This window comes from Vespula vulgaris, chromosome 2, assembly GCF_905475345.1.
Source record: "Vespula vulgaris chromosome 2, iyVesVulg1.1, whole genome shotgun sequence".
NCBI lineage: Eukaryota > Metazoa > Arthropoda > Insecta > Hymenoptera > Vespidae > Vespula > Vespula vulgaris.
Window position 1 is genome coordinate 92,759 of NC_066587.1, and position 21,745 is coordinate 114,503.

At 46.0% G+C, this 21,745-nt stretch overlaps 2 protein-coding genes and 1 long non-coding RNA gene across 11 annotated transcripts; 2 read left to right on the forward strand and 1 right to left on the reverse strand.

Moving 5' to 3' along the window:
- The first annotated feature begins 13 nt into the window (after positions 1 to 13).
- LOC127061718 (uncharacterized) lies at positions 14 to 7,928 on the forward strand. Its single transcript, XR_007780937.1, has 2 exons — positions 14 to 2,945; positions 4,583 to 7,928. It is a non-coding gene; the product is annotated as an uncharacterized LOC127061718 (long non-coding RNA).
- Positions 5,997 to 21,685, reverse strand: LOC127061691 (uncharacterized). Of its 8 annotated transcripts, XR_007780929.1 has the most exons (8): positions 21,284 to 21,679; positions 20,945 to 21,070; positions 20,033 to 20,844; positions 19,787 to 19,958; positions 19,540 to 19,700; positions 18,620 to 19,103; positions 7,037 to 7,141; positions 5,997 to 6,333 (listed from the first exon to the last, which is right to left on the reverse strand). XR_007780929.1 is itself a non-coding variant. In XM_050988935.1 (6 exons), exons 1-5 carry the CDS (start codon positions 21,326 to 21,328, stop codon positions 19,584 to 19,586), a joined length of 1,272 nt encoding a protein of 423 aa, XP_050844892.1. In that variant the 5' UTR covers positions 21,329 to 21,679; the 3' UTR covers positions 5,997 to 6,333; positions 19,540 to 19,583. The 8 variants fall into 8 exon arrangements, 5 of the variants coding, with proteins under 5 accessions (XP_050844892.1, XP_050844895.1, XP_050844893.1 ...); XR_007780931.1 differs by lacking the exon at positions 7,037 to 7,141 and having other exon boundaries at positions 18,796 to 19,103; XR_007780930.1 differs by lacking the exon at positions 7,037 to 7,141.
- LOC127061700 (growth arrest-specific protein 1-like) lies at positions 7,956 to 17,230 on the forward strand. 2 transcript variants are annotated; one of them, XM_050988964.1, is made up of 5 exons: positions 7,956 to 8,645; positions 14,604 to 14,865; positions 14,937 to 15,148; positions 15,281 to 15,603; positions 15,846 to 17,230. In XM_050988964.1, the coding sequence occupies exons 2-5, from the start codon at positions 14,605 to 14,607 to the stop codon at positions 15,848 to 15,850; spliced, it is 801 nt and encodes a 266-aa protein (XP_050844921.1). In that variant the 5' UTR covers positions 7,956 to 8,645; position 14,604; the 3' UTR covers positions 15,851 to 17,230. The 2 variants fall into 2 exon arrangements, with proteins under 2 accessions (XP_050844921.1, XP_050844920.1); XM_050988963.1 differs by lacking the exon at positions 7,956 to 8,645 and adding an exon at positions 13,012 to 13,809.
- Positions 21,686 to 21,745: the final 60 nt, after the last annotated feature.

Sequence of the window (21,745 nt, forward strand, 5' to 3'; positions counted from 1 at the left end):
CCCTCTCTCTCTCTCTCTCTATCGGCAGAAATTAAGTTGTTAAGATGCTGCCTCGGGCGTAGCCGAGCCAAAGAGAAGATCGTGAAAGTAATGGCGGTTCGTGGTCGCCGTGCTTCATATCCGCTGTCCCGTACCCTAGTGTGCGTAGAAAACTTTTACTCGAGGCGCGCAAGGTCGAGTACTGGTGTACGTCGCACGTTTTTCAAAATCGATATTAATTTTTCTCAACGAATCGATGATATATGCGCTACTGAGAGAGAGAGAGAAACGCCGTTTCGATTTGTCTGATTATTATTGTATCTCGGAGGTTCGTCGTTTCGTACAGTATTTACTCGAATTACAAACGTGCCATCGTCCTCCAGATTTTTAATAAGCCGATCTTCCGGTACGGTCTCCGAAGGTCGCTCCAAAGACGCTCTACGATTCCTCGTCGACAGATCTTTCAATTTTCTTCTTCTCTTTTGCCCCTTCGCCCTTAATTCCTAACAATTTCGTTACACTCGCGTTGCATTAAGACGATTTTCAAAGTTTCAACGAAACGACTCTAGTAGACGTAATTCTAACGTAACACCAACGTAAAGCGTCGTCGAAGATCGTTGTAAAGCTCGTCGTTCATCGTGCGGGAGAAATCTAGGGGCTCGACGCCGAGCAGGCGCTCCGAAGCGAGAAGAAAGATCGTCGGAGATGGTGCGGTGAATGCCTCGGTACCGGCATCTCTAGACTGACGGATACATCTTTATTACGGTAACGTATCATAAATTGACCGAGTTATCGTCCATTCGGCATTATAACGATAAGTAACGACGTGCGAAACTGAAATCCTTTAACGAAGACTCGATCGAAAGTTAAAGTAGGACGCGCAAGAAAGGTCTACCTGTCGCAGAAAGTTTACCAGCCGCCGCGATCGAACCAACGACGACTAGAATCCCGGAGACACCTGCCCGAGGAATCGGTCGATCTTTCCGTTTCTTCCGTGGCGAACGAAACTCGAACGAACAACGAGGAATTTCGCACGTCTAACTTCGAACGTTAAATTTCCTACGTCTTTCATTTCTCAACGAGCTAACGAGGAGATAAAAGGGCAAAATATCGATTTCTCGACTTCCGGCGCGAGATGCTCTTTAAATCTCGTTACGAAGGTAAAATGATCTTAAACGGTGGCGCAAACGGTGCGATAAAGTCGGAGCATTCGTCTTAATGAGATCCAGTCGGGCAACTGGAAGGCGTCATAAATTTATTAGATGCCCGCATGCGTACGAGCGAGGAGGCGTCAATTCCGTTTGTCAAACGAGCCGAGACGGTACTTCCTAAACCGATCTTGATTCGCTCGTCGTTATCTTTTCGGACGTTCCAAGATAATGTTTTATTCGAGCGACGTTGTTAAAACGAATGAGCGGGAGAGAAACGCGACGCGAAAGAGACGCAAGGAGGAGGAATGGCGCGAGAAGAGGGCTGCCGAATAAAAAATGCAGATTCTGCCGATACACGGGAGGGGGGAATGGTAGAGGAGTACACGGGTAGCGGCGCCGATATCTCGATTCGAGAATCTCCGAGAGCGAGTCCTCGTTGTTCTTTTTCCGTGTCGGATGAACGTGCACGTATGCGTGTGCACGTACGCGTACGCGGCTCGGTTCCGTTTATGTATTTGCCGTAAAGAGGCGAAACCCCAAGAGGAGAGAGAGAGAGAGAGGCAAGAGACGATTGTCGGAGGCAGAGGAGAACGCGAGAGGAAGCAAAGAGAGAAAGTAAAAGGAAAGAGAACTGTTCTCACCGCATGTGTTAAGCAGCGGTGTCGGCGTCCCGATTGGACGCGGATCCTGTTTACTCGCGACCACTATCCTTGTTTACGATCCTTACTACAAACGCGAATCCGAAGCCGACGATCTTTCGATCGTGAGTTCCGAGTCTCCTCGCGTGTCGGATCAACGAGTCTCCTTTCTTTCTCTTTCGTATTTGTTATTTCTTAAAAATGTTCCGGTAGAATTTTTTTATCGGAGATAAAAGACAGCGTAGTCGAGCCTTTCAATTTACGTTTCGTATTGAATTCGATGCCTATCGTACAAATAATCTATTGTCTTCTTCCGCGTCGAAAGATCGTTCTTTTCCTTCCTTCGAACATCGAGCGAAATTGCGACCGCGACGCGAACCAGACGCGATCGGAGGATCGATCGACTCCTCGCGTACGTTTTGCATGCGAGAAATGTTATTATTTACTTATATCTCGTTTACTCACTAAAAATTTCCTTTTTCCGACGTAGCGGTGCCTGCGCCTTTGGCCCGCAGCCGCGAAACTTGTCACGGAATAAACTACCTTCCCTCGACAAAGCGCCAAATAAGAGCAACGAATGCGGTTAAATCAGACATTCAAAATGGCCGGCTCGTCCGGACCGTGGGTGTTGAAAAGGCCCGAAGGCCTTTAGCCGTATCCATCCTTGCCGTGCTAAATCTCGCGTGAATACCAGCCTTAGTATCCGCACGAAGGGCTGGTAAAAAGAAAGAGCGGGGAGAGAGAGGAAGAAGGAGAAAAGGAGGAGAGCAGAAGAAGAAAGACCAGGAGCATCGAAGATAGAGACGTCAAATCCCTTTTGCGTTTCCACGCTACGCGTTGCCCATTGCTGTGCTTTTCTAGTCGTAAGAAAGGAACGACTCTCTCTCTCTCTCTCTCTCTCTCTCTCTCTCTCTCTCTCTCTCTCTCCTTATTTCTCTTCCAGATTCGCTCTATTCTAACTCTCACAATGCGGGCCGATCAAAGGATCCTTTAAAAATGTTTCTATTGGTTCTAAGAAAAGACGAGCTTAGAAATATCATGACGTAACGAAAGGAAATAATGAAAGGATATTCGTCGACATCATTTCGAGGGGTACTCGGACGCTTCTGGATATACGATGGCTAGAAATGACTAGGAAGTGGACGCTCGAAGGGGATTCGTTAAAGATTTTGACGAGGTAAATTATAAATTCTCGTTAAAAAGGATGACTCGTCGTTGGATAATCCAACATTTTAGTGGCCGTTTAGTGGCGTTGTGCTGCCAAGGAAAATGACGTTTATTTAACGAGAGGATGAAAGATGCGCGCGGGCTTGTGTGTGTATATATATAGCGCGCTCATTATGTGCTTTTTAAAACACACATATGTCTCTCCCTCGCGGTTAGGGAAATTGAAGAAAGAAAGGAAAGGCGTCGAAAAGGCGATTCGTTCGAAAGATCTCGAAGCTTCGTCCCGCACGTGTCTCGCACCACGTGTTCGCTTTCGAAGGTAGCCGTCGAAATTATCGTCGAGATCATCGCCATCGTCGCTCCCATCAGCGAGTTATCTTCTTCGCAGAACTCGCAGCATGCGATCGGATCCGTTCTTTTTTTTCTATGGCCGCGAAACGTTAAGCGAGAGACGCATAAAGGACGAGTCCCCGTACAATGGCTGCCTGTCGCTCCCGTCCGTTCGACCATTCCTACGGTCCGAGAAAAGAAGACGTAAAAGCGTCGTTTAACGCTCACCGTTTCGTAATCCTTCGGCTCGTCGTCTCGGTTCGTTCTGCGTCATTAAAGAGATTGCTTCTTTCCGTTGGAAAAAGGATGCACAGGAACGTTTCTACGTTTTACGACTAAGCCACATCGTTGTTGTACACAAGTAGTTACGGAGAGAAAGAGAGAGAGAGAGAGAGATGGCAATAGCAGTGCTTTAAAAATAAAGAACCTACCGACCTAGGCGGATAGAAGAAAATGATAAGAAAAAAAAAAAAAAATCGGTTCGTAAAGGTGGCGAGATAGGGGAAAGTTCAGCGTGCGGTGTCTTTGATTTCGCCGTACAAATCTAATTAGGATCCTGACGCGAGGTACTCGAGAACGAGCGTGTCTCGAGGCTATCGAGAGAAACGTTAACGATCTGCCAGCCGCGTAAACGTCGAAATTAAAATTCCTCCTTTCATTAGTGCCGCTCGTATCGAGAGGCCCGATGAGAGAGGCAGAGAGAGGAAAAGAAACGAGAGCTCGAGTTTAAGACTTGGAATATATCTTTCGAATCTCCGCTGCCATCTTTCGTCAAGAAACTAGAGGGCGAGAGAAAGAGAGCGAGTGGAAGAAAGGACTAATTCGAAACGAGTTGATCGTCCTATCGAACGTATTTCAGGCCGTAATGATATCGTTGACACCTCCTCCTCTTCCTCGAAGAGTCACGCATTTTCTCTCGACCTCCTTTCCTTCGGGATGCTACGTTTCTTTTCTTATCGAGTCGAACCTCCTGCTCGAAGTAATAAATCGCTTTCTGCGAGATAACGGTCCTTTGTAGATCCAACGGTGAATTTGCACAATTGTGTCAACTCTCCTGTCGTTCTTAAAGACGCGTTTACGAAGAAAAGAGGTAGAACAGATTCTTAGCTTCCAAGAGAGCTCGTTACTCCTCCTCCGTTGGGAGAAAGAAGAAAAGGCTCGTCGAGTCTTCTCGGATTCTTTCGTAAAATAGAAAGAACCTGGACAGAAAGCGTCGATTGTAATAAGCGAAGCGTGTTCGTCGAGTCGTTCGTTAGGACGTAACACCTTCGATCAAGAAAAATCGTTTGGTAAATGCAATATGCTTCTCCCTTTTAGATAGCTCGAGGAAACGAAAGAGCGTTCCAAGAAGGAAGCGAAGAACGACGCAGAAATTTGTCGCATCCACGAAAGTGATCTTTCTCGTCTTCTCGGTCCTCTCCATGGAGTCGAGATTCGGTGCGAGCAATTAAGGAATAAGGATTTATCGCGGTCTCTCGTCCAATCCCTTGTCGCTCGTTTTTCTTTCTTTCTCGTCTCTCTTAACGACCGGCGTTCTAGTTTTTCGAAAGAAAATCTTTGTTCGACAGGAAGATACGCGTCAGCAATATCATTAAATAACGAGTATATTCGTAAGATCGACCCCGTTTCCGTTTCTATTCTTTTAGATTTTCAGACTCCGAAGGCCGCGATTGGTCTCGATGACATATACGTAAAAGAAAACATAAGAGCGTGTGTACGTTCGAGGGTGATCGAGCGGCGCGATGCCAAGGCAATAACGAGCGGCGACTTTGCTAGCCGTATCTCTTGACGTCTTAATGAAGCAATCACGAGGGCCCTCGAGATCCTCTCGAGAGGGTCCGTCGAGAGAGAGAGAGAGAGAGAGAGAGAGAGAGGCCCAGAGGGAGGAGAAGAGGGACCGGCGACTAACGATCGAGCGGAACGTTGAGAAAAGAGGAAGGGAGGAAAAGGGAATCGAGATCTCTTTCGACGATGTACCGCGTTCTCGCTCTCTCTTTCCTTCTCCCTCCCTTTCGTGTCTCTTTTCTTTCTCTTTTCTCCCCTCTTTCCTTGGAGAACGCCGCGAGAAGGCGTCGATGGGGCGTGCCTCGAAGATTTTAGGTTCAACGATTCTTTGGCAGGAGGATTTCTTTCGAGGCTCCTCTGAAAGGAGAGGGAGAAAAGAAGAAATCTCGTGGCGAGGAACAAAGAGGATGGAAAATCATCGATCCTTCTTTATTTACCGAGAGAGGTCAACTGTTTTTTCGTGGAAATGATAAAAGGTATCTTGAAAAATTGGTCGTGTCTCGGTAGATGCTGAGATAAATTCGTACGACTAAATTAACAAAGAAAAAAATATGAAAGAGACGAAAGAAAAAGAGAGAACCATATAGGAAGATTATCACATATTCTTCGGATCACCCTTTGGTCGGGAACAACGCCGCTGATTATCTCGTAACGTATGCTTTTCCTTTCCGAGAAGGAGACTATCGGAGGACGCACGATTTCGTAAAAGCGAACACCCCGCTGAGAGATTCGCTTGACAGGAGCGAGGCTACGCGTTAAGAACTCCCGTCGTGTTACGGCATTTGTCAAGAGGTGTTCCCTGTCTCGTACCTGTTTCGTCTCTGTTTTCTCTCCCTCTCTCTCTCTCTCTCTCTCTCTTATATCTTTTATTATCGCCCGTTTAAAATCGAATCAAAGGAAACATTTTCTTTCGTTTTAGGATTCGTTTCGAATAGATCCGACATAGTTTCGATGTACGTACAAATTTCCTTTTATTCGCATTTGCATTCAGTCCTATCGTAACGAAGCCGGTACCCTCTTCCGTGGAAAAAAGAGAAAAGGAAGGTAGGTAATTCGTCCGCGTGACGATATTGTCATAGATAATATCCGTTCGAAACTTTTCGAATCGACAACAGCCGATGAACGTTCTTTCGTTTTCTTCGATCTTGATAATGCAAAGATCCTAAATTAATATGCCTCTCTGTAGTCTTCCTTTGCGCCTTTACGTCATGACCCGTGCTTCGCTTTCTCTTTTCTTATCTTCCATCACCTTTTTATACGTCCCATTGACATTGTTCCATTGACTGAAAAAGAAAAATATCTCGTAAGGAAAGAGACACGATTCGAACGAAATGTATGGATTTTGCAAAAATCACGAAGATTCGATCGGTAGATTAAAAAGTTTGTATGCATTCTCGAAAAAAGATCTTCTTCTTCTACCAGTTTTATTGCGTTCTTATATCGTATTAAAAGAGGGCCACGATTTTTCCAATCAATCGCTTTTTACGTAAGAACAATGAGAAGGATTAATTGATTATTCGTTCGAAGGGAAAGCAGAAAAACGAAACGAAAGGAAGAAGGCGCCAAAAGATTCTTCGAAGCGATTCGCGTGCAACACGAACGTGTACACATGCATATGCATGTGTTCCGATGGGAAAAGTACCAGAATGCCGATCGCTCGCGCGATGTCAGCGCCTATTTAACTTTGTTAGGGTCGCACGCATAACAAGCGGCTTATACGTGAATACCAATGAGAAGCTCTTACGGCGAAGCTAAACGATCTTCGGAGAATAACGATCGCATGCATGTTTCCCCGTGTCTGGCTCACGAGTACAGTCGGATCTCTCGAGATCCTTCGTTCTTGCGATCGTTGATCGTCGTGATTTGAACAATTGCGACGAGGCACGTCGAACCTAAAGGGATGCTTTTAAGGATCCAGATAAAACTACGGGATTCCCTCTTGTATAAAGATCTACGATGATAGCAGAGATTACCGGATATACCTACTCGTTTGTACGTATCCGTTTAGATGTATCTACGATAAATCACGTCGATCGTCAATAGTCCTCGAGCACTTTTTCTTTCTTCGATTTCCATTAATATAGATAAAACCTAACGGATCAAAAATTTCGAGACTTATATAATGCACGCGCACGAGCGTGTGCGTACCGAAAGACTCGCGGGATATTATGAAAGAATATTTAAATACGCGCAAGAAGATTGTTTGATTTTAGGCTTTAAGAAGCGCGTGCCGGGTGCCGCGTGGCATAGTTTGCTTAGATTACCTGGGCCAAAGACCTATCACTTTCGGAGCTCCTTACTTCCAAGTCCAAGTTCTTACCTAAAGTTTACTTTGCTTTCCTTCACTCGGGACCATTGTCCTGGCGAAGGCCCTACGCCTTACTAAAAAGAGATAGAAGGGCTGTCGAGGTTCTCAACATCGCAACCAACGTCTTTATAAAAGCTCGCCGACGTTCTTTTCGCTAGAAAATCGAATCTTCGAGCATCGCGAAAGTTATTATCAAGGAAAATTTTTCAATGAAAATACTTTTTTCAAGATCGACGAGTATCGACAAAAAAACTAATTTGTATTTACCATCTCTTTCGTCGACGATGGAATCAAAAGGTTTCAGAAGCTTTTCAAAGATTCGTTTTTCAATTCGTTTTTAAATTAATTTCGCGATTTAATTTCACGAGGCGATTTTTCAAGTCGACGCACGACAGCTTCGAGAGAACGGAAAAGGGATAAAACTCGGAAAAGAACTCGGTTGAGAGTCACAGGACCCCTCGGAGGCCCCGTCGAGCTCGTCGAAGGAGAGGGAGACGAGTAGGAGCAAAGTAGGGGTGGAGTCGTGTCGATGGAGAAGGAGAAAAGAGAAGGAGAGAGAGAGAGAGAGAGGGGGAGGGAGAGAGCGAGCACGCGGGCGAGGGGCCAGGAATCGGTGATGTCGGTGAGGGAAAAGGAAGTAGTGTTGGAAGCAGGCTGGTGTCTCAATCAGCCAAGAAACGCAGGTTGGGGTGCCCTGGACCCCTGTGGGTGGAGGACAGAGTGGGGAGGAGGGCGGAGTACGAGGCCTTCGGCTTCGAAGCCGTCACAACTCAATCTAGTAACTCAGAGGCTGCGGCCGTGCGCGAACGTCTCGTTACCTCTTCCTTTCTCCCTCTATCTCCCTCTTTACTTCCGTTTATCCGTCATTGTTTTCTTTGATCTCTTTCCTCCTCTGTTTCCCTACTCACGCACGCACGCACGCACGCACACATTTATACATAGAGCTTTATCTCTCTCTCTCTCTCTCCCCCTCTCCGTTCTTTCGTTTATCTTTCGCATGTTTTCGCATTCAAACTTCTTCTTCGCGTCGATCTCTCCGTTACGCGTTTAAATCGAACTAAAAGGGAAGGACGAAGACGAGAAAGATAAAAGAGGCAAAGAGGAAGGAGGAAGAAAATCGAAGAATGGAGAGAAAAAGAGAAACGGAGAAACAAGATATCTTATAGAATTACAACGATCGAACGCGAAGGACGAGAGGGGACGAAATTGTGGGGAACCAGTGCGAAAGTGCATCGAGGGGAGCACGATGTGATAATCGTGTAGTTTTCGTCGAAAGAATATACAAAGGTACGTGAGTTTGATATCTTTACTTCGATAGGAAGGAGCATTTCAATCGTTTCCTCCTTATCGCACTTTTTGACGCACGGAGTAATGGCACGATTTTGAAAAAACTAGTTTACGTATGTGCTTTCTCCTCCGTACCGTTTGCCACGCTCGTTTCAAATCTCCGCGCGCGTTTATCGTTTACGAGAGCGAGCGAGAGAGATATTCGATGATCGACGTTTCATACGAGAAGGAAGAACAGGGATTATCGAGACTAAAATTAAAACTATCGTCGAGTCGTGTCCTTTTTCTTTTTTCCCCCGATCAAAGCCTGAGTAAGACTTCGGTCTGCCTTTGACCGAGCGGTTATCAAGACGAATATGCGATAGCAAGTACTTCGAGCGTTCGTAGAAAGTAAATATAATTTTGCATTGCGACATAGCGCTCGCCCATAATTAGGGACCGCGATCGTATCGCGGATAATAAAGTGTAAAAAACGCGTACGAGCTATGGCCAATGATAAAGAGAGTTTCGTAAACCGGATCTCGGTAGGCGTGCGTTCGGACTACTTTCAAATCAAATTTATCGCGTCATCGTACTCTTTTAATGCAAACGAGTTTTTCCGAAGAAATAAAAATAATACGATTAAGAAACACTTACCTTTCAACGTAATCAACGATATAAATGTCGATACTCGGGCAGTTAAAAATATCGTAGAATTTTTACTCGCGGATCTTGGTACGAAACGAATGATAACGAAAGGACGATGACTTTTCCCTCCCTTCTTGGTTCTTGCGCTTTGAGCATCGACGATGTTGAAAATCACCTGCCCCCGAGAGCAGTACGTCCATCGTCCTTTCTCTCTACGTGTAAACGCACGGACACAGGTACACGCGCGACCACAAGTTCGCCGTATAGACGGACACGATAAAAGAGACACACGCCATCCTCCCTCTTTTCTTTCAGGCGGTTGGAAGAAGGTAATAGGAAGATGAAATTGGCAGTGTCTGCTCATTAGCGCCGAAGACACTTCGTGCCATAGATTTATGTGTCCCTGTGCTAATGAACTCGCGTGGCATTGACTCGATCGTGACTCGAGCTGAAACCTCTTTCTTAACGATCAACAACGATCATTCGTCGTATTCGTGCGAATCATCGAAAAATCATCGGGTCCTAGAACGATCCCAGGACGAATGCGAGAACGTGGATTGTGAGAATTTTTCTTTCAAGAGAATGAAAATATTTCTTGCCATTTTCCTCTTTTACGAGTACAAAATGTCGAGGATCTTTCGAAAGAGACGGGTAGAAAGAGCAGCACTCGTTAATGACGACTCGTTGAACCGTGAGAGAGACTCTCCGGAGGCAATGGAAGCGAAAACCGATGTCCTATCGGAAACCTCGACGTTTCTTTCTCTCCCGTCGCGATACGATCTCGATGTAAATCGCGAGCGTTTAAATACGAAACGCTCTAACGATCCTCCGTAGGATATTACGCGATTATAGTCCTCGTGATTCTTCGACCGAGAGCTTCGTTGGTTGTCTCGAGAGAGAGAGAGAGAGAGAGAGAGAGAGAGAGAGAGAGAGAGAGAGAGAGAGAGAGAGAGAGAGAGAGAGAGAGAGAGAGAGAGAGAGAAAAGGTTAATTAAGAAAGAAGAGACAGGGAGAAAGAAAAATAGGTTCCTCGAATAGCATCCGTTCGTAGCAGAGGACGAATAGAAAATCGTAAGCACCACGGGCGAGAAACGAGTTTCTAAGGAACCGGGTGAAGTAGAAGAGTAATTTATGAAGACGTAGAAGCTCGACGTAGCTTTTTCCTTGGATGATCTAGGAAGGCTCGCCTGGACTGTACCAGTCTCCCTACCTTCCCTTCCTTTCTGTCTCCCTCCCTCTCCGTCCAGCTTTTCTATCTGTTTTAAAACTTCCAACTAGAGGGGGAAGAGTTATCGCGGTAAAACAGGATGCGTTCGTAGTCGAGAAGTTTAAGGAATAGGATAGAGAGGCACGACGTAGACGTACGACCTAGCGTGTAACGACCAAGAAGGGTTCGGCCCTATTGTACTCTCGGAAACATCATCGAGATTATTAGAAAAGGAAAGAGGGACGCGACGAAACGACCCTAACATCGAAGAATCTATTTGACGTTTCTCTCACGTTCTCATTTTATCAACGTTTTTCGCCTTTTCAAACGTTCGAAGAGAGAATATACGAAACGAGATACAAGCAGCATCTTTAAGGTCGAAAGTTACTCGAGCGTTCATCGTCGTGCTCGACAGCTGGTAAAAGGGAAACGCGTTCTTACGACGCGCCTGTCCACGTACGAAACGGTAACTCGCGTGTTATCATTTTCCAGCATAAGGGCTTTAGCCACGACGCACTCTCGCTCGATCTCTCTTTAGAACGGAAAAATAAAGGTAAAAGCATCGCGTTGTGAACCGCTAGAGAGGCGGATTGGAGGAGGGCCTGGCAGATCGCGTTACTGTCACGACTTTCCTACCCGGAAGCAACGTTCGATCACGATATTCTCTTCGAACTATGAATTTCGAGTCGGCGATCACCGAGTTAATGAGAGTTACGAGCCATATCTATATATAAAGAAAGGAAGTATTCCGAGTTGGCGATCACAGAGGGGACTATTGGGGCTGGCCATCTGTCCCTCGTTGCCGCGTCTGTTAAAACGTCTTGGTGGTCCATTTTGGGGCTGTATGCTCGGAGGCCCGGTCACGTTCGTGGGCCCGCTGCATCCTGCACCCTACACGCTGCACCTAAATTACTGCCCGGTAGTGCATAGTTTGAAGCTGGCAAACGCGTTTACGACGTTTCACGGGTGCCCTCTTTCCACCCTCTTTTTTAGACCTCCGAGGCAACCGACGTCCGTTCGAAAAGAAGTTCCAAGATGTGTGCAATCGCACGATCGTCCTTCGAACTTTATTTCGTGGATTTTCCTCGAGGTCCGCAGCTCCTTTCTTCTTCGAGAAAGGCTTTAAGAGTAGCATCGTCCTTTAGAAGAGAGCCTAGATTAATACTCTCTACGCTAGGATTTAAGTTCGATCGAAGAAATCGTTATCAAAAAGTATCATTCCGCGACGTCGCTCGAATCGATCGAATACGTAGGGGTGATCGTACGGAGACGTAAACAAACGAGAGAACGGGCTTCTCATTCGCAAAGCGAGTCCTTCCGAGTCGTTGCGTAACCCGTTGCTCTCTTACGATCGTTTACACTCGAGCTTGTGTATCTTAGCGCGAGACCTCGAAGTGATTCCGTAAATATTAACTCGTCTCGTAAACGAAACTCGATGAAATAAATTATTTACTCGGCTCCTCGAGTAGCATCGATGCATCCCGTTTTTATTCTCTTTCTCTTTCGACCTCTCTCGTCTGTCTTCTTTTTCCTCCGTTCGTTCCTAGCCACCTCCTTCCCCTCGAAAGATTTCGAGAACGTGCTCGCTCTTTTTCTAATTCTGGCCGCCAGCCAGAGTCGAAATCCGTTATGTATGTCACGTGTTCCGAGCTTCTCGCATGCTCCTTGGAAGCTTCAAGGAAGAGTCCAAGTACGGTATATTTTTAGTTGCCACAGGAATTTTTTCTATGTAGTCGAGTAAGAACGGTAAGCGTTGAAGTACGTAGGGTACGTTGGTCGTAGAAAAACGAAGATGAGAAACGATCGATCGATCGATCGATAGACGACGCTAGAACGTTTCCTCATTTTTCGTTATTTTTCTACGAAACGATATTCGGATCGGTAACCGAAGGTTGCGAGAGGGTTCTCAGACCGTTAGACGCTTGGCTCGCTCTCCAAGTCGGTATCGCTTCGATGCTCGAAGCACGAAGAGAGAACGAGACGAAAAAAAAAGTGGAGGAGGAAGAGAGAAATCAGTTTCTTCGAACGGATTCGGACAAAGAGCTCGCTGTCCATTTTCTTGAATACGTTCGGAACGTTACAAGATTAATTATAGTTATTACTTTGCTCGTGGCTACACGTGTTTCTAATTTTTCCCCCTTAAAGTCGCATTTCGAGTCTTTTTAATAGCGCTTCCTTGTACCGTAGCTCGGCAAGAGTGTGGAATTGCGACGAATCCGACGACGGCGGGTTTCAATATTCGCGAAAAACTAATTCCGTCCTGATCGAGCGAGAGCTAGCGGATGCTAGTGTGGCAGCTGTGGTAGACCATCGAATATCGTTTTCGATCGATCGAAAAAAAATCCTTACGCGAGGATGATAAATGAGATACGTCTAAGGCATTGGACGTAGTAGATATCGTAGTGGATATCGTGTAATGGCAACGAATCGGAGGAGCGCGCATCACCGAACGGCTGCTGGCTAGCGCGTGCTTTGCGAGCTCTACTACCATGTACCCCCATGTATTTATATCGTATATTATCTCTATATTAGTTTTATACGTTGCATCGCAATGCACCGATGGCTTTGACTGCACGCTCAGTCACTCGATGGATCGCCGAGCTAGAGTTGCCGCGGTCCGTTCAGACCTCGCGCGATATTCGTGGGTCGCGTTCGGGTTGGAACGAGAGCCGCTAAGTCCTCCGATGCGCGCCAATCGAAAGACCGTAACACGATTGAAAACCTTTTATATTCTCTCTTTCGCTCCTTTCGCTGCACGAAGCTAAGCGAATGTCATCGAAGTTGCGAAAAATTAGTCTCGAGACGCGTGCTCGTAAATGGTTTGCAAATTTTTAAACTCGCGCAGCTCGTCGTTTTCTTTGACGCGAGAAGAGAAGATCTCGCCGCGTAAATTTGCATTCCGCGACATTCTTAAAATAAACCGGGCTTTCTTCGCCCGGCTGTGTCACTCGAACGAAGATCTCGTTAGGACTTTTTGTCACGTCTCCTTTCTCTCGCGCGTTCCCGACGCGACGAAGCGCAAATTGCGCCTCGCTTATAAAAAGGTTCTTCTTCCTCCGACACCTTCCGACGATTAAAGCCTTCTTCCGCGTCGCATGGCATCGTACCGATAGTCGTCGTCACTTTTTGGAACGCGTTTCTCGCTCCAGTTGCCGAATAAATGCTCGATGACATCTTCTTTCTCTTTCTCTTGTTCGAAACGATAAAGACTTCGCTCGTATCATCCGAGAGGCTTTCCGAAGCACTTTGGGAGGCATCAAGACACAATCGAGCAGCTCGAGTTGCAAAAAGGTCGTTCGCTCGTCCAAAAAGAAGTCAGCGTCCGATAAAGTAAGTTCGATATCGTAAAGTAAAGTCGATAAGCCATAAGCGGTTTATCGAGAATTATGTAAGTCGCTACGATCGCGACTATGAGCGATCCAGCTAACGTGGAGAGCAGCGAAGGAGAGAGGGAGATAAACGTACGTATATTTAGCTTTCACTCGATAATGCGAGCCGCTCGTAAGTTCCCACCCACTCGTATCTAGGTACCGGAGGAATTGTATTTCCTCGGGCTCGACGGATACAAGACCATCGACACCTACGTGAAAGCGTATTCGTTTTCCTTATTGTCGCAAGGCCGGGGAGACACGACGTTCCGGATCGTAGATTATCCAACGGAATGGAGAAGAAAAAGGGAAGGAAAAACGATCGAAAGAAATCCGTACGATTCGTAATACTCGAGGCGAGGAAATTCAACGGTTACCGTTCAAGATGCGACCGGTTCGACTCGAACGATAATTGGTTCCTCGCACGTCGAGGGACGCGCGTTCTCTCGCTCGCAACGGAAGAACCTACTTAAGCGTCTTTTGTATTCCGTACTTGAAACAACGAGCTGAAAATATACTCGGGAATATCAAAGTCCAAAGAGACTCGATCGGATTACTTGGAGGCGGCAAGCGAAACACGCGTGATGCAAACGAATAAAAATCGGGTCGGGCGAGTCGTCGAACTCGATCGGCGAGCGATCTCTCGTAACGCTCGCGAGTCCTCGAGCGTCGGTCGAACCTTCGAGCGAGAGTAGAGGAGAACGATCAGAGACGATTCGATGGATCGCGCTGTACCGTCTCGTTTCTTCGCTTCAGGATGTCTCGTGGGGTGCATCGGTTGGACGTCGTCCTGCTCTCGATGCTGTTACTAACGACGATGCTAGCCGGCACAAGATCCACTTCCGTGCGTTGCGAGGACGCGAGGCTTAGGTGCGCTTATAGAACCGGATGTGGAATGGCTCTCCAACACTACGTCACCGGTTGCGCCTCCGTTTTGCAAGGTGACAATTGCTCCGACGCTTGTCAGCACGCGCTCATCGCTTTGACCAGTACCGACGAGGGAAAGGAGCTCATGACGGTGAGAATAGGGAAGAGTAACGTAAATCTTTCTATTAATCCAAGTATATAACGGTGGAAAATCTTTTTCAGTGTCAATGCACGCGAGACGACGAGCTCTGTCAACAATCGAAGCAGAGAGTCGAGATTTGTAGATCGTCGGTGACGACGGCTATGAACAGGACGAGGGTATCCTGCAGGATAGCCACTTGGATATGCAACGCGGACGCGCTCTGTCAAACGGCTTTATCGTATTACAACAAATTTTGCAAGAGCATGTTCCACGGAAAGAAGTGCACCCATCGGTACGTATCTTTCGATTCGATCCAATAGAGACGATAAGAGAAAGAAGGACCGATTAGGAATATCATTTGGACGATATTATTCCGACCGATCGAAAATATTCATATGAAACAGATTCGTTCTCTCGTGTCTAGATGTAGAAACTCTATCAACATATTGACGCGACAAGAAAAGGCGGCGAAGCTCAGTACCTGTCTCTGCGACGGGTCCGAGGAGTACGATTGCAAGGGGATCCATCGTAATATGAATACGTTGTGCTTCGGAAGGATTCATCACGATTATCGCCAAGTAAAAAAAGTCGTCGACGAGACCAGGACGAACGAGATCGTCCGAACGGAGACGAACGTTCTTGGGAACGAGGCGGCCGCGGCCGCGGCCGCGGCCACGACCGTTCGTCCTTTCGTCGACGGAACGACGTTGGCGATGTCCGTCGCTTTGCTCCTTTTTGCGAGCCAAGGTAATCCATACTTATTTTCTAACGAGTTTTAATAGTAGGTAGTCGCGCGCGACTGGTTCGTTTCGGTTGTTTTCAAATTTTCATGAAAAACCCGAATGCGAATCAACGTAAAACGGTGATCGCGGAACGACAGGTGCGCCGTCGAAGGCCAACGAAACTTTGAGGTTAACGACGTCGAGATGCTGAAAAAAGAAAAGAACAAGAGACGGAAATTCTACTACTCTACGTTCTATATTTTTCAGACTGATGCCGAGCATCACCCAGTGGCAAGACGAAATGTCCAAATAAAAGTACAGTATTCCGCGAGTGAACGACCAAAGAGCATTTTTCTAGGAATGTTTACGAATAAGCGCCGGACCGGAACGCGGTCCAGGAAGAGGACCGCCAGAGATAAAGCTGCCGCTTTTGTCCCCGAGGATCCTTATCGAAGACTGCGCTTTGCGTTAAAGACGCAAAGATTTCCGATAGAAACCAACCGCGTGTTCCAAAAAATTCTGCAAAGAAACTGACCGAGCGAAAGGAGCAAGGAGACCGTTTTGCGTTGTACATTGATTATGTATTATAGAGTAACGGATAGGGATATTTGTTTTTAATATTGTTGCGTTATAAGTATTATTATTATTATTATTCTTAATTTATGACAAAGCACGACCGAACGTTGATCGCAATCGCAAAAGTCATTCTTCCCTTTTGGAGGATGCGAAAGACTTTTCTATTCGATTTTTTTCTTTTCGTTATTCAGCGCTCACCTAACTTTCTCATCGACGACGTATCCCACCGTATTTTATTACGTTCGAAACATCTGTCAATCGATACATAGGACGAGCGTACACGCTCGTCAGAATCAAAGGAATCATCGAAATACGATATCGTACGTTCATTATGTGAAAATAAGCGCGAGTTACCAAGCTACACGTATGCGTTTCGAAATAATCCGTAAGGGCGGAAATACTTATCTTCTTCGTTTCTTCCTATCTTTGTTTCACTCATAACGCGAACGATGAAGAAGTTGACGAGAACATTCAGATTATCGAGGGTGATTGCGTAAAGAGGAGTCGCGTTAAAAGTAAAATGGGAGATGTCGATACTGGTTATCAATGAAAATAAGAAAAAAGAACTTTTCCGATGCTACTTTGTCTAAGACTCCCTCGAAAAATGAAAACTAACAAAATATCGAGCCGCGTTATCAAAAAGATTTGTAACGGGCGACGAGAATGCAACGAAGGTACAACGACTGTAAATTATTTTTATCTATTGTAATTACTTTTAATTATTGTACGACTATCATCGCATCATTTTCTTCTACCAATGGACAATCGAGAGTATTTAATTAAAACAATAAACATATTTCCTACCACCGTGTGTCGATGCGTTGCTCGAAAGGAAGGCAGGCGGGTAGGCAGGCAGGCAGGCAAGCAGGCAGTTAGCGAAGGGACAAAATAAAAGATCACAAGTAGCCACTCGATATCGGACAGGTGCACGACGAAGACGATTATTATCTAACGATCGCGTACCTCATTCTTTAAACCGAGATGATCGAGAAGAATCGTAACAATGCTCGCATAACGACTCTTTGGATATAAACTTTCAAAACTATCCCCTCCTTTAAGACTCCGGGGGGGGGGGGGGGAACACAATACTAGCGAAAAACTCGGTAGGTCGACATAGAAAAAAAGTAGGATACGTATAGAGAGTCTGGCAGAGCACTCACCTTGGACGAGTACGAGGGTGTATAAGAAAATAAGAGAGTGCGAAGAGCAGTGCTTAATGCCGAGGAAGGAGGAAGAGGAAGAGAAAGAGAAAGAGGTAGGGGAGAAAGGAAGGAGATCGAGAGCGGAGGAGACTCGGAGGTGAAGGGCTATGGGTTTCTATTGAGCATCAGCTGTTATTGTGGACCAACTATACGGATCCAGCGTGGTGCTCTCGACCACTTGGCCACACACGTTGGTTTCTTTTAGCAGACTTGGATATCGTATAGCTGGTGTAAGCTCTACCTGAACACATCATCGCGATACTTTGGTGTGTTTCTCGAACGAAAACGACGCGAAACGGTCCTCCCGGTAGCGCAGCGCCGACCACTCTCTGCGATTAAAGAAGTTTTCGAACTGCTCCAACAAACGGACGATAAAGTATAATATCGTTGCTAGAGCTCGGCTCGTTAACGAGCGCTCTCGCGATTATAATTAAGAGTAAGACCGATATTTACGAGGGAGATATTTTGCACGAACCTCGCCCGCCGGCGCTATAATTATCGAGAGTAAACGATATTTACGAGACGTGGAAGTAATTAGCGTGGAAGTAATATGGTCCAGGGATTTCTAAGATTCGAACATACCTTTCTTTTGCCCTAGAGCTACCTTCCAATCGACATTTCCATTTTCTCATCTTTCTCTACCGCAAACTCGTTGTTATTATTTGCGATGACAATGCAGACGCGAGTGTCTCTTTTCTAGCAACGCGGTACTTGGAAATTTACGAGAACGAATCCGGGAGAGAGAGAGAGAGAGAGTATCGTGACTCGGCCGCCCTCTTTCACGATTTTTGCGAGCGAGACGAACGAACAGATTCGAAAGTTTCTCTAAGCTCTTGAGAGCTTACGTATCGTATCGTAAAATTCATGGCGTTCGTTCGTTTTTCGTCGGCCTCCTCCAACGCGACGAAGGACCTTCGTAAGCAGGTAAGGTATTGCTGCTCTCGGTGCGTTTGGTAGAGGACTCTCTCTCTCTCCCCCTCGCACAGCGCGCGCGCACGCGCACGCACGCACGCACGCACGCACACACCGGAGAGGATCGGGGTAGCGCGCGCTAGTGTGCGTTTGTGCGAGAGAGAGGGCGGAAAAGGAAGGAAAGAAGATAGGTGGTAGGCAGAAGAAAAGGGAGCAAGAAAGAGAAGGATGCTGGTGTCGGCCACACACGTAGCCAAGAACGGCAGGAGGACCCCCGTGTGTACGACGGAGAAGAAGGTATTCGAGGTAGGGAGAGAGAGAGCCCGCAGGCTCCGTGCGCGGACCACCCACCTTGACTCGGGCTAGAGCTCTCTCGGTTCGATCTTCTCGAGACTATCGTCCGCTTTACCGAAAGAGGAAGATGCTCGAGTTTAGCTAGCGAAAGAGCAAGAGAGAGAGAGAGAGGGACTCCCTAAGAATCCTTCACTAATTATGCCGTTGCACTCGGATCTGCTCGTGAAACGCACCACTGACCTTAGGAACGTCGGCTGTTGGTTTATGACTAGGAAAATGAAAAGATATCAAGGGAATGGGGAAGGGAGAGAGAGGGAGCGATAAAGGGGTAGCTAGCGTCGATCCTTCCAACTTTCGACTCTAGCTGGGTGTTCGGCGAAGGATCCAGCCAACGGCTGTGCGATTTTTGTTCCGTGGTTTTGGTCAGTCGTAGAGATGCCATCGAGATCGTTCTTTTCAGGTTGCCGGAGTAAAATGGAGAATCCTCTTGAGAGTAGCACGTTTCGTCGACGTACGATCTCTCGATCGATGATCCGTCGGTCTAGAGAAGAATATTTTCTCGAGTGTAAACTTTTAGGGTATTTGAGGTACCGAGAATGATAACTCGCTACTTTTCAAAACTTATTAGGCAAAATTTGTCGAATTACATCGTGAAAATATGTAACGATCACGATACGCCAAAAGATTTGGAAACTACGTCTATGCTTCCAAAACGCCGTCCGTCCATCGGAAGATTCGACGGGGAACGACGGTAAAAGATCGAAGGATGAATCTTAAATGTTTGCAAAAAACTCTTCCTCTTTTTTACGTATTACATTACTTTCGTCCGAATCTGAATTCCCATGTATAATCACCAACACATACAGTCGTATCGTTTCTTTTTAATTTATGTACATCTCTCGGTGGTAATATATAATTCATTGAATTGTCTACTAACACTTAGATAGATCGTTTTCCGAATACGCTTCGTTACGTACCTTTTACCAATGACAATGTAGATAATATTTTATTCTTTGATATACTAAGATGGCGTTATAACGTCGTGCATCGCGTACCTCCACGTCCACGCTCTGGCTACTTCTTCGAATCTTTCACGGTCGTTCATATACATTTCCCCTAATTCTGGCTCCATACATACCTAAAGACAAAACGCGTTTCGTCAACGACTGTCGTTGTGTTCTTGTCATCATTATTATCATTGAAAAATCGGATCGTAAGGTTTACCTGGCAATATGGATCCGTGAGTAAACTTTGCACGCTTATAAGCACCTTCGATATAGTAAGAGCCAAGGACCAATTGTGATGTATAGAGTCTATGCCAACGTCTCCGTGTCTCGAAACATTCGGATGTAAGATCTTTGTGAGAAATCTTACGACGGGCGGACACATCGGATAACTAAAATTACAATTAACCTCTATTTCGTGTTATCGAAAAGGGAGATATTATAATGACAACCTCTTTCTATGTACCTATATGGTACTTGTAAATACAAATAAAACAATCCACCCTCGTACGGACTACCCACGGGTCCGGTAATCGTAGCCTGCCAATGACAACACATTTGATCCAAAGGCGTAGCTTCTATACCTTCTGGAGGATCCATTCTTAAGCTTTTCAGTTCGCTGAGCAGTCTATTTCGCCTCCAGTAATATTCTTCCATTCTCGGGGCTCTCGTTCGTAACGACGTTTGGGCCAAACACGTTCTACACGGCGCAGAAGAAGCAAGCTGATCGTACACTTTGTACCAATTTTTAACGCATCCAATGGGTCTATACAACGGCCAACGCATTTTTACGTGTTGCTGCCATTGTTGAGCCGTTACGTGCGTCGACAACAGGCCGCACCATCTGCGACAGACGTTTGCAGCCGACCAAAGACTTACGTCGTCTAGATGGGAGAAAACAGCCAAAAGGACCTCCGGTGGTAAGCTTTCTACGAGACCGGGTTCGTTGATGGGCTCGTGCTCTATATGCTTATGATTCGTCAACATTTCTAATCTGTCCGACAAATTATAAGGTCTAGACGGTTCTCCGACTTCTTGCTCGTACTGCCTACAGTTATCCTGACAGTGCTGATATTGTTGCACGTGTTCCAAATTCTGTCCATAATCGACTCTGTACGATTCGGCGTTTGAAAAACTATTGACGTTGTTGATGGATGCGTTCTGGCTATTGGAATTCACATTCTGCGGAGAATTTTGTTGTTGCTGGCTCGTCCTTCGTTCGTGATTGTAATATAGGTCAGTCGGTTCGTCGTTTCCAGAATCCTCGTCGTCCGTTTTCTGTAATCGATTTTGAATCGGAAATCTAGATTTTTTATTGCCAACAATCGCGGCATGCGAATATCTTTGTATAAGAGTTGGACTGCTTCGTAATATTTACCTCGCTAAATATTGGAACTTGAAATAATCCAATATCATTGGGGAATAAAAATGCGTGACAAGTTGCACAAACTGGCTCTTCGAAACACGGGCCGTAGTACCCATTGCAGATATAACAAGCTGTTGTCTAGAAGCCAAATCGTTTATCAGGAACGGTTATAACATTGGAAAGGTTATTGGCAAACTAATATCTCTATTCTGTACGTGATTAATTTTGCGGTCATTTCTAATCAAAAGACGATACAATCGCGCGTGAAAAGTAACAAACGTTATAACGAATCTGTCGTTAAAAGACATGGTGAGTCGAGACGAGCGAAGACGCGTATACGTATTAATTTACCGAGAATTGAAATTCTGGACAAGGGACGTGCTTGTCACCGGCCATCTCGATCGAAGTCGAACGGTTAGCAATGTCTTCTAGGAACACTATCGAGATCCATTCCACTCGATTGATTCTTTAACTTTATAAACAAACTACACCTATCTATTATCGGTTGCAAATTCTAAATTCTCTCGATTGCTTTCGGTCTGTTTCCTATGAACCAATATGGCTACCGATATCGCATCTCCGTGCCTGCTGAACTTGGGCGCGCGGCCACGGCCGCGCCCGCGTCCAAATTTGATTCAGAAAAGTGTCATGAAACTCTATTAACGCACGTGTACCGATCATCGAGCACGGAAGTGACAATTTCGTGATAAATCATTTCTCTCGACGATCCGAATTTCTCATAAGCGTGCCCTCGTCCGTCAACGGTAAAAGACGTATCGATAAGGGATGTAAACTGGAAACGTAATTAACGGC

Bases quoted from the DNA above. Each gene is read 5' to 3' on its own strand.
- LOC127061700 (XM_050988963.1), top strand. From the start codon at position 13,640: ATGCTCGATGACATCTTCTTTCTCTTTCTCTTGTTCGAAACGATAAAG. The intron at 14,866-14,936 runs GTGAGAATAGGG...AATCTTTTTCAG, and splicing joins AGGGAAAGGAGCTCATGACG to TGTCAATGCACGCGAGACGA. The intron at 15,149-15,280 runs GTACGTATCTTT...TCTCGTGTCTAG, and splicing joins GGAAAGAAGTGCACCCATCG to ATGTAGAAACTCTATCAACA.
- LOC127061691 (XM_050988935.1), bottom strand. From the start codon at position 21,328: ATGGCCGGTGACAAGCACGTCCCTTGTCCAGAATTTCAATTCTCG. The intron at 19,959-20,032 runs GTACATAGAAAG...TTGTAATTTTAG, and splicing joins TATTTACAAGTACCATATAG to TTATCCGATGTGTCCGCCCG. The intron at 19,701-19,786 runs GTAAACCTTACG...TTTTGTCTTTAG, and splicing joins TCACGGATCCATATTGCCAG to GTATGTATGGAGCCAGAATT.